At 37.0% G+C, this 18,700-nt stretch overlaps 1 protein-coding gene across 1 annotated transcript in view; it reads right to left on the bottom strand.

The window, feature by feature from the left end:
* Nucleotides 1–18,700, bottom strand: part of clstn2b (calsyntenin 2b) — a 286,166-nt gene that overhangs the window by 175,348 nt on the left and 92,118 nt on the right. The window contains exon 2 of the mRNA XM_083547861.1: nt 10,092–10,214. Within this exon, the coding sequence (XP_083403987.1) occupies nt 10,092–10,214 (123 nt within the window). The remainder of the gene's footprint in view (nt 1–10,091; nt 10,215–18,700) is intronic.

The following is an 18,700-nucleotide window of genomic DNA, read 5'->3' as shown; positions in this document are numbered from 1 at the left end:
TGGAGAGTGAAGGCTGGTCCGTGTGGTCCAATCCATCAGAGAAGCTCCTGTAGCTCAAATTGATGAAGTAGTTAATGCTGTTAATGCTCGACAGGTCAGCACTGTTCTGGCAGCAAAAAGGGGACCAAAATAAGGCAGGTAGCCTAAAGTTATGCCTGATTGGTATACACCACAAAGGTAAAGCCACTAGCAAACTCTGATCCCAACACAGTGTAACTTAATCCTGTAAACACTCTAACCATCACTCAAAGTCAATTAAGCCTGATATTAAGCTGGTGAGACTTCAGTCTTTAAAAAACTAGGAGTTTGAAAGTCTGTTTTATTTGCTCTATCTGGGAAGTACTGTATAATCCATTTATAGAGACACTGAAATCAAGTGGTGCAAGGACAAGCCGTATTATTAAAAAGGTTAAAGAGTGAATAAACCCAGAAACATTCAGCTTTAAATCAAAAAAACCTTGTACTTTAAAAGATAAGAAAATAATAGAAAGAATCTCTCAAAAGTAATTAATTTAAAAACAGTTAAAAAAAAATCTCTGGTCTAAACTAACACCCACAAGGAGAACACTGCATGCAGTACATGAGGAGACTATGACTAATGAGCTCAATGATTTTTTTTGTTCTAGGTTTGAGGTTAACTTTTATGACTGCACTGATACTCTGGATGCTACAATAATTGATGGCTCCGAGTCTCGGCTTTGTGGTAGACGGGTCGATTTTTAAAGGTCTTGACACCACAAAGGCAAATGGGCCAAATAGTCTTTCTGCTTTTACTCTAAAAACCTTTGCTGAAGAATCAGCTCCTGCATGGGTAGACTTTTTTCAAAAGGTCTATCCATTTACCTGCTATTCCAGACCTATCGTAGAAATCCAACTTCATACTGTATGCCAAACAGTGCAAGCCTAAAGTTACCACAGCTACCTTAACCAGCATTGTAGCAAAATGGTTGGAGAGGGTAGTGGTGTAGAAGCTTAAGGCAGGACGATTAAATTAGCAAATTAATTACTTCAGCTTCTCTACATGAGACAAGGAAGTTAACTTGCTAAACTTAATTGAGAACCTGGCTAAAAAATCCTGATTGGTCTGACCAGCTACTAGATGCTACAGATGAATGCACATAAAACAGACTGTAATGAATCCAAAGCAACCAAATCCAAATTCATGACTCAAACCCATGCCCAAAAACAAGATAGTTCCACATGCACCACAAACTGGAAACATTGGGCTTAAACACAAATCATTGAATTGAATCAAAAACAGTAGCTCAATCCGAAAAACCAGGTGTGGTCATTTCAGGTGTATAAAGACAAGATCTGAGAAAAAACTTCACAGTAAAACAGTCTCTTTTATAGTTTGTGTGTGTGTGCGTGTTTGTGTGTGTGTGTGTGAATTACATCCAGGTGTGTTCAGTCAGTAACAAGATGATTGAGAGTGCTGCTAGTGTGGGAAGTGTAGTCTGTGGCAGCCATATTTGAATACCAGAAACACGATTTGTACTGTGCATGTGCACAAATGAGTCTACTTCCTGTCTAAAGCATGTTGAAACAATTTAGGACATTTTCATGTATTTATAATATTGTTTTTTTTTTTATCATTATTAAACTTGTAAACATACACAACAATGCCAGGCATATAGAAAAGAAACCAGAGTTATAAATTATATAATTGTAAATATTTATTATACCAGTGACGCCACTCCGTACCAGAAATAGTTATTTACTAGTAATTCTCTTGATATAAATACACTTTTTTCAAATTATATAAATTCAATTAAGCAATTGATTAAATTGCCACAATTCGAATGTATTAATTGAAAATACAGATGTGTATATAAGAGTTTTGTGTTTTTTACATTTAATATAGAATTTTCTTAAGATTTGTTGTACTTAACAGTTATTTCAGCATACTTTAAGAAATGTCTACATTTAAGAAACACACAAGATAGTTATTTATTTACTCATTCAATTTATTAATTTATAAATAAATTTATTCCTTTTATCCTTCATTCATTCGTTCACTCCAGTAATATGTGGAATTGTCAGGAATTTCTCCTTTTAAAAGAAATTCTTGAAGCTGTGCATAAAACGCAAAAGAATCCATAATTGCTAGACTGTCTAAAATTTTTTTCCAATGACAGGAAGCGGAACAAAATGTGAGTTTTCGTACATGAACTAAACAAAATGTGAGCTTTCGCATACGCGCAACACAAAATGTGAGTTTTTGCACATGCGCAGTACAAAACTTTGTTACCGGCACGGATCGAGTAGTGACAGTGCTGAGAATTGTGAGTTTCTGGCTTGCTGTGACCGACACCAGCTATCAAAGCATCAAGCCGGTTGAACAGACTTTGTTGCCAGCAAGTTCATTTACTTACAAATCAATTGATAAATAAAAGTTTTTTCACACTTATCTTATATTAAAATTATTTGTAATCTATTTAGCATTCATTTCCTGTCTGCCAGTGGTTACTGCTGGTAAAGATCCACCAGTTTGACCAGCCTGGTCTGTGTGTTTCCTCTAAAAGCTTGGAAAGGACAATAAGGATAAGGGTGACAGAGCATTTTCCTGGTTTGTATTGTCTTCCTTTCCTATTTACACAATTTTTTTTTTCATCTTCTAGCTATGTGCTGATGTTTCATGCCTGTCCTCACTTCCCCTTCTTTCAGATGGTGCTCTACAGAGGTGGCAAAAGTACACACATCCATTACTTAAGCAGAAGTACAGATACTCATGTTTTAAAATACTCGGGTAAAAGTTGAAGTACTGATTATACCTTTTTACTTAAGTGAAAGTAAAGAAGTCTTGGCTCCGACATGTACTTAAGTAAAAAGTAGTTATTACTTCTACCTGTTTTAGCTGTTAACTGGACCTCACATCATATTAATAATTGATAGATAGATAGATAGATAGATAGATAGATAGATAGATAGATAGATAGATAGATAGATAGATAGATAGATAGATAGATAGATAGATAGATAGATAGATAGATAGATAGGCGTAAATTTCATTTAACAGTAGGGTGGACAATAAATATAAAATTTCTCATGAGCAATTTTTGAAGGGGGACACAAATAATACAGTCAAATTGTACTTATAAAGACACAGTGTCCCCACAGTGAAAAACCTTGCTTCTATTATTGTAGCATGGAGACTGCGTCATTATGGTTATTTTAGGTTTTTCTCAGGTTCAATGACAAAGCAAAACAAGGAATTAAAAAAACAACTTTTAACATTTTATTTAAAATTAATTAAGACACAAGAACAGAATAGAATTTGATTATACAAACAAATACAGTGGGGTCAGTTCAGATGTAGCACAGTGCTCATTTAGTAAATGCACAGATAAACAATATGCTAATTAAGTTAACATTATACCAAGTCATCCCAAATGAATGGGAAACGGCTTTGGTGTGTTAGTGTCAGTGCACTATGCTACAAGCTATTGTAAACAAGCTAACGTTCACTAGATAAGTCATATTTTAATCACTAATAGAGCAGATTCATGGAGAATTACATCGCTAATCAGCATTTTTGCCGCAACTAATTTATGAATGAGTCTGCATCAACTACATTAAAGAGAATCGCTTTATTTAAAGTGAATAAAATCCCCTAGTTAATGGAGTTGAACATTAATTGAGTCACAGACACACACCTGACTCGTGTGTGTAGAGTAGGTGAGATAAACCGCACACCTGACTTGTGTGTGTAGAGAAAGTGAGATGAACACACACCTGACTCGTGTGTGTAGAGTAGGTGAGATAAACCGCACACCTGACTTGTGTGTGTAGAAAAAGTGAGATGAACACACACCTGACTCGTGTGTGTAGAGTAGGTGAGATGAACTGGGAAAGCAGGCAGTGGGTCAAACCACTGTGAGGAGGGGGGGCACTGTTTCTAAATGCATTTTTGCAGGTTTTTTTCCTACTTATACAATTATTTAGGTATACATAGATATATTGTTTACAATAAAGAGTGCGATATTTTTAGACAATCCTCGGATGGGGGGGAAATGTCCCATCCGTCCCCCCCGGGATTTACGCCCATGTTGTTACCTAATGAATGTATCCAGGCTGAGGAGCCACATACAGAACGCAAGCAGAGAAAAGATGATGATGATCATGAATGTGTCTGTTCTCAGTCATGTTTACATCACTGACTCCCTCTGTCTCATCCCCAAACTTCTTACTGCCTTCTGTCTGCTGATTCTTATCTTCTGTTTTGAGTGACAGTCAGGACTTTATACACCAGCGGATTGAAAAAGACGCGCAGTAACAGGAAATCGGTTGTTCGGCTGAAATCAGCGCGCAGTGAAAATAAAAATATCAATGAATTAAAACTAAAGTAACGAGCCGGTTTTGAAAATGTAAGAAGTAAAAAGTACAGATATTTGTGTAAAAATGTAACTAGTAAAAGTAAAAATTTGTCTGAAAAATAAATAGTGGAGTAAAGTACTGATACCAGAAAAATCTACTTAAGTACAGTAACGAAGTATTTGTACTCCGTTACTTCCCACCTCTGGTGCTCTACATGCAGATGTGATGTCATCCAGTTGATCCACCAATTGTGGGTTTGGCGCTGTGAAACACTAAGTTGTTTAAGACCTCGGGTAGTGCCAGTAAGCTATTCTCAAACCTGACTACATCACTGCCTAAGCTGCTGGCTTATCCTTTCATGTGCTGGCACTCACAGAGATTTTGATTAACCAAGAGAACATAGCTACACCTGTTGCACCCTCTACAGAGCTTTCCTCATGAATTTTGTTTAGCTTATTTTTATTATTTTTCTCTTTTGCTGAATTTGACCTCTCTTTGTTTGATGCAATTCTGTTATCTCTAAACCTTGTAAACTTCATCTCATTGGGGTCTATTGTCCCCTATGTCCTCTAGGCAACCTTTCGAATTAGAAGATCGATTGATCTCTGCTTCTTCTTTTCAAAGAACTGTACTCCTCTGGTCTTGCTCTGAGACTTCAGACTCCAAACTGACCGAACTATATCCACAATCTCAGATCCTTCAACCTGACTCAACGACAGCATCATCACGTGATCTTCACAAAGAACCACATCCCAAGATCCCAGTAACTCCACTTTATAAATACTTAATTTTTTTCTACGTGTCTTTTTCTCTGGTTTTTAATAACCTCACCACCTCACCTCATCTCTCCCAACCATAGTTATCTTAAGAAGATACTTTAAACCCCGGACCCTTCATTCTTTTCTTTTACTGTACACTTATTTCCAACAAAGACTTCTTTATTTTAAAAAATTGCCTGCCAACAATTCTGCATCTCCTTTCTGCTCAGCTCTTTCAGATCACCAGACCCACTCTGGCCTCTCACCTACAAGCAAATAATACCAGTATCTTGCAGCCCTTGGCTGTCTTACATTCCTTGGTCTAAATTAACAACGTATTAAAGGGTGTGTGTGTGTGTGTGTGTGTGTGTGTGTGTGTGTGTGTGTGTGTGTGTGTGTGTGTGTGTGTGTGTGTGTATATGCAGGGGGGTGTTAAAAATCTAACTTGCTTAAAGAGCAGTGTAGCTAAGCTGCACTTTTTTCTGCTACTATACATTTTTACATAACCTCTATGACCAATGCTTTACCATCAAGTACACTGACTCCTTCTGACTTGCTTAGGAGACATCTTTTACTCATGAATCTGACCCTTATATGCATTAAATCTGATATGCACAGACCAGTAGCTATTTTGTATTACTGTAAAAAAGAAAAAATCCCTGGATCTTTCTGTTTAAACCTGTTAGCCCTCATCCACGCTTTTGGGACTCACAACTGAAGATTCCATTTAATTGAATTCATTTTTATTTGTATAGTGATTTTAACAAAAGACATTGTCTCAAAGCAGCTTTCCGCAGATAAAGTGGTAATAAAAGAATGTATAGTTGAGTCCTTGTAATTGTAAATGTATCCCTAATGAGTGAGCCAGTGGTGACTGTGGCAAGGAAAAACTCCCTGAGATGGCATAAGGAAGAAACTTTGAGAGGAACCAGACTCAAAAGGGAACCCATTCTCATGTGGGTGGCACCGAATGTCCATTCATTACAGCTCCATCATTGTTAAATTGTGCAGTGATAGCCATTTAAACACAACCTGTGGTCCTGAGCCATTGTAGAAGACTGTTCATAATAATTACAGATCAAATCCATCCTTAAATGTCTTTGGGTTGCTTAGTAATTTAGTAATTGACCTACTGGATGTCTACCAGTCTTTTTTGAAGACACTATAAATATATCTCTAGAAAAAAGCAGGGGAAAACTCAGTCCTCCTATTACTAAATGTATTACCTCACAGCTTTCCTAAAGATCCACCAGGGCTAGATCTTGGCCCACTCTTGTTTTCCCTATATGCTAAATCAAATTGGTTTAGTGATCAAATCATTGGGCAAATTCCTACCGTTGCATTACTGATCTCAAAAGGCTCTACACTACATTCCTTGATTTAAAACAATACACCTGCTTCAGTGCCTGGCATGACATTTCCTAAGATCTAAGCCCAGCTGTATTAAGCTTCTCAGTGGTGAAACAAGCTTCCTGCTCAGCTGGACTAGCTGGGTCTCTATTTCTTTTACTGTCTTGGATACATTTGTTGATTTTTGCTTGTTGTTTTTATTTATGCCGACTCAGATTAGACTAGACATGGGGAAGTGGGAATGTGCCATCAGTGACAACTGATCTCTGGGATTTGAATCAAGTCTAAATCCATCATGTCAGTAATTTTGTATAGGCTGGATGTGTGTATGTGCTTATGTAATGTATATTATTTTTTACAACATGACCAGGAGAAATAACCTCAGGCAATATTTACTGTATGAGTAAATATGAAAAAGTCATATGAAAAAGAAATTACACCCTCTTTATTTACTATGGTTTTATTAATCTGTGTGCTGTGTGTTTGTATATACAGTAAAACCCTATTGTACGAGCAACTAATAGTACGAGCAAACAGAGATACGAGCAAACCCACGCTGCCGGTTCCCCACTTTCGGCCGAGGGTAGCATCAGTCGCTTAGTTGATGAAGTATCGCTCGGTCGCTCTCGTTGTTCAGTGCAGCAAAAACTTAACTTTTTTTAGTGTTTTATATTTATTTCACTAGAAATCTTGAAAAATGTCTGGGAAAAAGAAAGTAAGTTTTACTGTGTGTGTGTGTATACAGTGTGTGTGCATATATATATATATATATATATATAAAGTCTGCAACAACTAGACTAACTAAACAACTAAGTTTAGTGCTCAAGTTATGGCTTAGCGTGACGGCAAGATAATACAGCTGCTTGCAAAATGGCGAAGAACACGGAGTCAACCGGCAGCAGGAAAATAAAACACATTGATGTCACGGATGAAGGCGAAACATCAGCACGGTAAGCAAAAACTGAATAATCCTCATCATATGAAAATGGTATAGTTTAATGAAGCGCTATTGTGTGAACTGTTTTTCAGTGAATGCTTATGCATTTGTACAGCAGTGCATATTTTTCCTTTTTTTTTAAACCCGTTAGTTTGCTGCGTTTCTCTGTTTCATTCTCTTTTTATAGCATTTGTCTCCCACAACAGTTACCTTGAATCTGTTTTCAAACGTTAGTTACTGCGAATTTACTACGATCAAATGCTTGTTGTTAATGTTTAGATGTCTAGATTTAATTAAATTTTTAGCATATATCATTTAATTATAATGCAAAATTCCATTAATTAATTATTCAAAAGGAAAAAAAAAAAACACAGAAAGCCAAAAAGAGAACACTATGGCACTGTTCGCAAGCTAACATAACACTTGCACTCATGCAGCAGTTAAACCGCAAGACTGAAGCGATCACGAGTTTCATCACAAGAGTCGTGTTGAGTTATGAGCATACAACAAATGCGAAACATCTTTCAGTAGTCATGTAGTTTAACCTAACCCAAATTTAACAAGTTCCACAGCTGAGAAGTAGAGGTATTTCTATCTATCTATCTATCTATCTATCTATCTATCTATCTATCTATCTATCTATCTATCTATCTATCTATCTGTCTGTCTGTCTGTCTGTCTGTCTGTCTGTCTGTCTGTCTGTCTGTCTGTCTGTTTAATGTTTGCGTGTGTGTGTGTGTGTGTGTGTGTGTGTGTGTGTGTGTGTGTGTGTGTTCCTTAACAGGTCGTAAAATTAAGTAAATATAACCTCAGCTCAGTAACATAACATACAATGTCATTACTTTTTTTTTTTTTTTACAAAAATATAGGATTTAAAAGACTAAGCTTGGCCAAAACTGGTCATGCAACAGGACACACCAGCAAATCTACAACAGAATGGATAAAAAATAAAAAATAAACTAAATCAAGGTGTTGCAAAGGCCCAGTACAAGTCCAGACCCCAACCCCACTTAAATGCTGTAGCAGGACCATAAGAAAGCTGTGATTAAGAGTCTTGTACACTAATAACTGTGTTAGGAACTAAAAAAATAAAGATGGCACCCAAAAGGACTCATCAGAGAAATAATTCTACAGGCAGCTTCAGGTCCATTATTGGGTTCTCTGCAGAGGTATAGCCTCTAGGTCTATGCAGAGGTATAGGATTTTTTTTTCTATTAGCACTTGTATGAACAAGGACTAGTCTCTAGTCTTCTGCATTACGAACTACCAATTATAGTTTCCCAAATACTTTTATATCATTGCCGCTTTAAAAGTTTGCCTGCTGTATAAGGACAGTTTCACTAATGAACCTCATTTAAAAATTCCCATTGGTGTTTCAATTCCTTCTCAGTAACATTGCCCGCCTAACTTATTATTAACTCCATTGTCCGCTGGCTAGTTTGGCCCTAATGCCACATGCTGTTGCCCAATAGTTGCTTATTGCAATTTAAATTCAAATAAATGGTGCATTAAATTTTGAAGTTTTTTTTTATATATAAATATATATATGCTGTATATCTAGTAGAACAGAACCAAAGTAAGATTGTAAAGTAGATTTTTATAAGCTTTGGGTGCTCTGATCAAAGATGTGCATAGCATCATCTGTGGTAGCATCAATGTTTTTTGTTGTTGTTGTTTTTTTCTTATTGCACTTTGCACATCGACTGTACAGAGCTGGGAAATTATGTCATTACCACTTACAAGGAACCACAAAGACAGCATAAGACAAAGGGGTGTTTGGGGGATCCTTTGTACTTGTTATAGTGATTATTACAAGGACAAGTAGAAGAGAAATTGAGAATTGTAATAAAACTATATGAAATCTGAAGTGAAGCGCTGGGACCATGGCGCACACAATGTATACCCCGAATGGGATGATTCTGTGCTTTATCTCTGCTTAAACTGGATTCTGCATCACTTAAATGCTATGAATTTTTAAATAATAAAAAAAAAAAAACTGTAGCTCTATTCTGAGTAGTTTGCTATTTTTTTTCTTTTTCAGCTTACTCACATTGCCAAGAGCTAAATTTCTAACACTGTGAATATTTAAGGTCAGAAAGCAGTGCCAAGTGTGCCACCAGGAGACGTGATAAAAATCACAATAACTTGGTTTCGAAGTTTTTATCTCCTTAAAGATTAATGGACTGGACCGCTGAAAGAAAGGCAGTGAGAAGACAAGAATGCGAGGTTGAGTTTTCATGACGCTGAGCACATGTATAAATAAAAGCAAATAATACATGCATACAAAAAAAAGCAATAAATGTTCCTAGAAAAAGCAGGATAAAAGCTTTATTATCTGGAAAAACACACACAGACACAGACACTGTTTGTTAGACTGGCTTGGCAGCAATCTAAAGATTTTTGGCTGAATGTTCAGCATGTGTGTGTGTGTGTGTGTGTGTGTGTGTGTGTGTGTGTGTGTGTGTGTGTGTGTGTGTGTGTGTGTGTGTGTGCAGTGAGACAGCTGGACACTGTGAGCTGGATTCATATCAAGATACAGGAAGTGAACCTGGGCATCACAAAGATACTACCTGAGAAGTTCCCTCATACGAGTGCCTCAGGAACAGTTCATGTTTCTGGTGGATATCTTACAGTGAGAGCAGAAATTGATCTGACACTAGATGTGTCTCCATACTGTCACGTCTGCCTTACAAATACACACACATACACATCTACACATGCTGTCTTACCCGCATAAGGGACAGGAGCGTCCTTGTCCAGTGCCACCAAAGGAGGGTCGAGTAGAACCACGTCAGTGTTCTCAGTGATCACACCACGGTATGATGTCTCGATCCAGGGCTTGTGTTTGTTCACTGAAAAAGAGAGAGAGAGGGAGAGTCATTCATCAGATTGGCGTTTTACCAAATCACCAGTACTGATCACATTTACAGCCCACACACTCTCATTATTTAGAGCTTTCACCAAAAAAGAAAATCTTTGCTCCGTGATTTATTGAGCCTTTCAATTAATCCTTTTGGTCTATTCTATCAGTTCGGTTATAGCCAATTTTCATGTCCTATTTGTGTCTCTGGGATCACATGACAGCTCCCCACCTGGGAGGGTGAAAGCTAAGAAGTGCTTGTTTTGAGACAAGTGAAGCCATCTAGCACATTTCTATAAAAAAAGAAGAAGACCACTAACTCGCTCAATCTGAATACAGTGAACAGAAGAAAGCTGTCCTGCCCACACAGAGAACAGAAGAATTCTGCTGAACTCCTTTTGCATTGCACAGAAGCCGCCAGATACGAGCTTGCAGGGGCAAAAACATTATGGTATTCGTTAATGTTATTTACAGTGTTCAGTACCATGCTGTTACAGTGTTTATTTATTCATTCATATGGTCATGGTCGCAGTCGTTTCGATTAGTCTACTAGACTCTCTATATTTTGAGAACTAAATTTAGAACTTTACACCTAAACACTGCATTAACCAAGATCAACACAACATTAACCAAGATCAACACAACATTAACCCAAATCAACACAACAACCACTTCAACATGCCAGAATAAAACAAAGATCAAACAAGTCGATAATAAAAAGACAGGGGAAAAAAAAGTTTAAAAAGTTATATTCGATTAACCAATAAAATGACAGTATCATGTCACAATAATATTTATAATAAATAATAATAATAAATATTTTAAGCTAACTGATTGCAAAGTGTCAATTAAAATAGTGGATTAAAAAATACATATATTGAATGATACATGTAGTTGAGTAGGGAGTAATAGTCGCATATATATATATATATATATATATATATATATATATATATATATATATATATATATATATATATATATATATATATATATATATTAGATACTCAATAAAACTATAGTAGAGTAACCAAAAGTAGCTATAAATCACTTAAGTACAGTAACAAAGTACATTTACACGAATACTTTACACCACTGATAACAGCGGATTAGTGACAGCAGTTACATCGTAATCATTACCCATAACTGATTACACAAATACAATTAGCAAGTGAAATTATCTTGAGAACATCCTACAGCCTTAACCAGTATAAAAATCTTTACCCATATAGAGATCACATTTCCTGACTGTGCAGACGATGTTTTAGGACAAATCAGAGCTCCTCTTTTGTGGAAAAAATAAAAAATAAAAACTGGCAGCTGTTGATGAACATAAGGTTCATCCACAGTCTTCAGTTATTCCTCAGCAACTCTGCATGTTTTTCATTTTTTTAATACAGGTTTGTGCTTGTATTTTCACTTTACCTGCATGGCTTCACCCCCCCCCCCCCCCCCCCCAATGATTGCATTACAAAATATTAAATTAAAAAGGAAAATATCAATAACAAGTTTACAAAAGAGTGGAAAAACTATGGGGAGATATATCATGTGCAATAACTATAATGTCAGTTTTATTGATTGCATACTGTTTTTCTTTGCACATCACATGGACACACACACAGAGACAAAGAAAGCAAACAAATAAAAAAAAGCATTAGTTTTGCGAAAATTTTACCCGCCACATTAAGGTTTTCCTTTTTCATTCATCTGTCGCATTCCTCATTCTCCTACACACACGCCCTGTCTATCTCTGTTTAAGCTATACATTACCCCCCCCCCCCTGTCTCTCTTTCTCTTCACACATTTTAATATTTTTATATTTTAATATCTATGTTACTGTAGATAAATAATATGATTCCTTACACCTAACACTAAACCTAACACTGACCTCAATATATTTTGCTCTTCTATTAAAAAAAACAATCCCAGGGACCAGACATATGCTCCCACACCTGTCACATTTCCCTACCATTATAAATGCACACACACACACACACACACACACACACACACACACACACACACACACACACACACACACCCATCCAAGATACATTTCTCAACTCCCACTGCAATGACATTACGGTATGATTTCTTTAGAGAATATCTGCCCCACTTCATTTTCTTTGAAGCTGTGCGCACACATATATACACACACACACACACACACACACACACACACACACACACACACACACACACACACACACACACACACACACACACACACACACACACAAATGCACACCTGTAGTGAGAGCATGGAAAAATTATGGGTTGGTCCATAGGGCATTACATTTCCAGTCTTGATTTTTATATTTCCTTGATACGTCATGCTGGGTTTTTATATATATTATATATATATATATATATATATATATATATATATATATATATATATATATATATATATATATATATAAATATATATATATATATATATATATATATATATATATATATATATATATATATATATATATATATATACACACACACACACACACAAACACACACACACACACACACACACAAAGCAATCACCATCACAATGCTTTGAAAACATTTGTGTCAGAATTGCACTTATGTCCACAGTGTTTATTGATTAGAGAAAGAAAGAAAGAAAGAAAGAAAGAAAGAAAGAAAGAAAGAAAGAAAGAAAGAAAGAAAGAAAGAAAGAAAGAGGGTGTGTGTGTGTGTGTGTAAGAGAAAGAAAGAGAGCGAGTAGAAAAGACCAAGTAAAGTAGTGAAACTACAAAGGAGGGGGGAGATAAAGAGAGATTGAGACAGGAGGAGAAAGAGTGAGAAAGAGTGAGAGAGAGAGAGAGAGAGAGAGAGAGAGAGAGAGAGAGAGAGAGAGAGAGACTAAAGATGGTATAAAAGCATTTGTAATTAAAATGAAGTCTGGAGCGAATTAAACTTTGATAAGGTCAACTCACACACTGCTCAGGCTTTTCTAACACTGCCCGAGGGACATGAGACAAGCAGGAAATGAGGACACACACACACACACACACACACACACACACAGGTTCTGTAAGGTTCTTGGCACTCTTGCGGTACTGAATAAATAGAAAGTGGAACAGTAATACAGTTTTGGGGGTGCACGTGTGTGTGTGTCTGTGTGTGTGTGTGTGTGTGTGTGTGTGTGTGTGTGTGTGTGTGTGTGTGTGTGTGTGTGTGTGTGTGTGTGTGTGTGTAAGTGTGAGTGCTTGACAACGATGACCTTGTTTGGGTCGTCTCGACCTACAACTGAGGTACATTTTACACAAAAAATAAAATGTTCATTCTAAAGCCTAAAAAAGCAGAGAGGGGATGAAGTATAGTATAAAAAAGGAACAGTTTGACAAAAACTAAACCATGTAGCTGTCTGGCAGTTGCTTCTTTAGTTAATTTTTATATGGTTTTTATGTATTTATAACAATGGAATTGTTTTTGCACAGAATCATTAGCGATTTCCCAGAAGCCTGATCTGTCTGTGATATTCCTGTGTTAGTAGAGAACAGAGGTGTCAGGATGAAAAACAAGGAGCTTTTCCACAAACCGCCAACTCAGGCAGCTTTCAGGACACACATGAGCATCAGTGAAACACCTGCTGCTCTTTCCTGCCTAAACTATAAAAAAAACCCAGATAATAATAATGACTTAGTTCTATACAGAACACAACTGCAGTTAAATGTAAACCTGATCAGCTGTTTAGAAAATTATGTATTTAACATAAATATAAAATAAGATAATATACATTAGATCAAGTAAATTATTATAATTATTATTAATATTATTATTATTATTATTATCATAATTATTATTATATTTATAATTATTATTATGATTATTATTATTATTATGATTATTATTATTATGATTATGATTATGATTATAATTATACAAAGTTTTAGAAGTTTCTCAGGTTACTCTCTGTGCATGTTTTATATGGGCTCCTCACATAGGTTTGCCTCTGGGTTCTCTATTCTCCTTCTACCTCTTAAAAAGAGTGCTATTAAAAAAAAAATCTTTAATAATTAAAAAAAAAAGACAATGTCTGTTACACGGTGTAACGGGTGAAATATGTTGTGCTTCCTTTAGAAGCATAGCGGTATTTTGGGAATAGCCTGCCACTGAATTTTCCGGTATTACTGCATGTGTGCAAGACCGAGGATTATGTCCTTATTATTTCCTGATGCTCAGTTCTAAATTTCTTTGACTAACCCGTAACTCTGTTGCCAAGAAAAATAAAAAAGCATGAGTTTTGGAAACCTGTCTGTGCTTATATGATTTCTGTTGCAACTGGAGTTAGCGAGCTCTCCCTTCACCCAGACTCAACGCAGTACAACGGCTTGTATCTAAACAGTAGCCGACCAAGAAAGTCATTGTTCATTTTTTTCCTCCTTCCTTTCACAACTATCTCTCACGAGAGTTTTTCTTTTGGCATCGTCGTGCGTTTAAAAATCATTTGGTGGAAGCTTTTCTCCTGCTTTTTTTTTTTCGTTTCCATTCTGAGATTTCATTGGTCTAAAGTTATGGGGCTCAGTTTTTTGGCTTACAGTTTGTGAAACCGGGAAAAACCCAGGAAAAATTCATAAATTAGCCACTTCGTTGTTTAAGCCGCGGGATTCAAAACGTGGGAAAAAAGTAGCGGCTTATAGTCCAGAAAATGCGGTATATAGACTCACCGGCCACTCACTAGTACCGGGTTGGACCCCCTTTTGCCTTCAGTACTGCCTTAATCCTTCGTGGCATAGATTCAACAAGGTACTGGAAACATTCCTCTGAGATTTTGGTCCATAATGACATGATTGCATCACGCAGTTGCTGCAGATTTGTTGGCTGCACATCCATGATGCGAATCTCTCGTTCCACCACATCCCAAAGGTGCTCTATTGAATTGAGATCTGGTGACTGTGGAGGGCATTTGAGTACAGTGAACTCATTGTCATCTTCAAGAAACCAGTCTGAGATGATTCGCGCTTTATGACATGGCGCGTTATCCTGCTGGAAGTAGCCATCAGAAGATGGGTACACTGTGGTCATAAAGGGATGGACATGGTCAGCAACAATACTCAGGTAGGCTGTGGCGTTGACACGATGCTCAATTGGTACTAATGGGCCCAAAGTGTGCCAAGAAAATATCCCCCACACCATTACACCACCACCACCAGCCTGAACCATTGATACAAGGCAGGATGGATCCATGCTTTCATGTTGTTGATGCCAAATTCTGACCCTACCATCCGAATGTCGCAGCAGAAATCGAGACTCATCAGACCAGGCAATGTTTTTCCAATCTTCTATTGTCCAATTTTGGTGAGCCTGTGTGAATTGTAGCCTCAGTTTCCTGTTCTTAGCTGTCAGGAGTGGCACCCGGTGTGGTCTTCTGCTGCTGTAGCCCATCCGCCTCAAGGTTCGACGTGTTGTGCATTCAGAAATGCTCTTCTGCATACCTCGGTTGTAACGAGTGGTTATTTGAGTTACTGTTGCCTATCTATCAGCTCGAACCAGTCTGGCCATTCTTCTCAGACCTCTGGCACCAACAAGGCATTTGTGCCCACAGAACTGCCGCTCACTGGATATTTTCTCTTTTTCGGACCATTCCTTGTAAACCCTAGAGATGGTTGTGCGTGAAAATCCCAGTAGATCAGCAGTTTCTAAAATACTCAGACCAGCCCGTCTGGCACCAACAACCATGCCACGTTCAAAGTCCCTTAAATCACCTTTCTTCCCCATTCTGACGCTCGGTTTCTGACACAGCAGATCATCTTGACCTACATGCCTAAATGCATTGAGTTGCTGCCATGTGATTGGCTTATTAGAAATTTGCGTTAACGAGCAGTTGGACAGGTGTACCTAATAAAGTGGCCGGTGGGTTAAGTGAGTGAGTGAGTGAGATATACAGTACAGACCAAAAGTTTGGACACACCTTCTCATTCAAAGAGTTTTCTTTATTTTCATGACTATGAAAATTGTAGATTCACACTGAAGGCATCAAAACTATGAAATAACACATGTGGAATTATATATGGAATTATATACATAACAAAAAAGTGTGAAACAACTGAAAAATGTCATATTCTAGGTTCTTCAAAGTAGCCACCTTTTGCTTTGATTACTGCTTTGCACACTCTTGGCATTCTCTTGATGAGCTTCAAGAGGTAGTCACCTGAAATGGTCTTCCAACAGTCTTGAAGGAGTTCCCTGAGAGATGCTTGGCACTTGTTGGCCCTTTTGCCTTCACTCTGCGGTCCAGCTCACCCCTAAACCATCTCGATTGGGTTCAGGTCCGGTGACTGTGGAGGCCAGGTCATCTGGCGCAGCACCCTATCACTCTCCTTCTTGGTCAAATAGCCCTTGATGCCTTCAGTGTGACTCTACAATTTTTATAGTCATGAAAATAAAGAAAACTCTTTGAATGAGAAGGTGTGTCCAAACTTTTGGTCTGTACTGTAAATATTGTGTAGAAATAATATAAAGAATAAATATTTAATAGAAGAATATTTTTTCAATTTTTTTTCCCAAAAATCTGTGAATCAAATAAAATACAATTGCAATGAAAAATATTATGAAAATAAAAGAAAATTAAAAAATTAAAAAATGGAAAGAAAAAGATGGAATACAGATTATACCTCCATAGCAGTATGATCTTTTTTTGCAATTTGTGAATTTGTGTGTATGTAAAAAAAAAAACCCAGCACCTTGAGATTACAGATACACAATATGAACCTAAGTATTGGGACACCTGACTTTTCCAAGTCAAGTCAAGTCAAGTTTATTTGTATAGCGCTTTTCACAACAGACATTGTCTCAAAGCAGCTTTACACAAATCAACAGTCAAGGTGAATGGTGTGCATTTATCCCTGATGAGCAGCCATGGCGACTGTGGCAAGGAAAAACTCCCTTAGATGTAATGAGGAAGAAACCTTGAGAGGAACCAGACTCAAAAGGGGAACCATCCTCATTTGGGTGACATCAATAGTTTGATCATAAATCTTTCAACAATACAGAACACTGGAGAGTGAGAACTAACATGAGCACTGGAGTATAAGATTATAAGGAAATGTTCTTTCAACAGTCTTTGGTACAAAAGTAGGAGCTACTGAGCTTAACATTTGTGATCATCACAGATCCAGCATCAGCTTCTCCAGCCAAGTGGCTCTTCAGCCGAACTGTTACCACAAAGTTGGAAACACACAAATCTCCACAAACACACTCCAAAATCTAGTGGAACAGAGTGGAGATTATTATAATGACAAAATAGGAATAAATGTTGAATAGGATACTCAAAAAAAGCACATACACATCTTATAATCAGGTGTCCACAAACTTTTGTCTATATAGTTTCTATATCACAAAAACCTTTATCAGGGTGTGGCTGAATTCTTGAATCAGAATTGTCAGACAGTGGACAATCATAATGCACGATATTTAAGACTAATAATAAATGAATAATAATAAAAAAAAACACATGCATTTTAATGGAAAATATAATGGTTGCTAGGGTGAAGTGTTCTGTTTGTTTTTACATTTATAGAAGGATTTCTGAGTGTCAGCACTTTGCAACAGTCATAGTGCTTTGAAAAGCAGTGAAAAGCCTTTATGACAGCGGAAATGAGGCTTTTTCTGGGTTTTTTTTTTTTTTTTTGGCTCAAAAAATGACAAGCTGTGTTTTTTTTTCTGTTTTTGACAGAGAGAAAGGGTGTTGAAGGAAACACATCAAATCGAACTATAAACCATTAAAATCTTCATTAATAAATGAAAATTGCCGTGGTATTGACAAAAAATAACTGGCTCCAGTCTATGATTTATGCAGTAATAAAACACTAATTGTTCTGTTTGCTTTGATACGTTATGCTTATCTTGTAAGAACCACTCAAAGTCCACTTGCTGATTTATGCTACTATCCACCACAAGCTGATATCATATTAAACAATCCTATGAGTATCTATGTGCCCATAACAGACAACCAAGAACAGAGTACACACAAGAAGTGAGAAACCAGGACATCAGGGAGAACTGAGAGCATGGCTTAACATCGCTCTCACTGACACTGCTGCTGTTTTGTGTAGTTTGAAGATGAAAAATGACCTCAGCAAGTACCTTATCCTATATCTTTCACTACACACACATAAAACACAGATGAAAAGCAACTGAAAAAGGAAAAATATTTGCTGCATCTATCTATTGTGCTACCAGAGGCACTCAATTAAATCTGCACATTGGGTCCATTATCTCATTAAAGTCTCTCTTACACACACACACACACACACACACACACACACACACACACACACACACACACACACACACACACACACACACACAGACACATGCACACACACCACTGAGGTCTGTTATTACTCCCTAATGATGCTCTCAGGCCTCTCTCTTCTGGACATTTATACAAGACCCACAGACGGCAGATTATCTACATCAGCGATTATCCCACACTTTTTTACTCTCTGTCTGTCTATACTATATGGATAA

Source organism: Silurus aristotelis, assembly GCF_946808225.1.
Source record: "Silurus aristotelis genome assembly, chromosome: 8".
NCBI lineage: Eukaryota > Metazoa > Chordata > Actinopteri > Siluriformes > Siluridae > Silurus > Silurus aristotelis.
The sequence above is the reverse complement of the archived record's forward strand: the minus strand, read 5'-3'. Positions and strand labels throughout refer to the sequence as shown.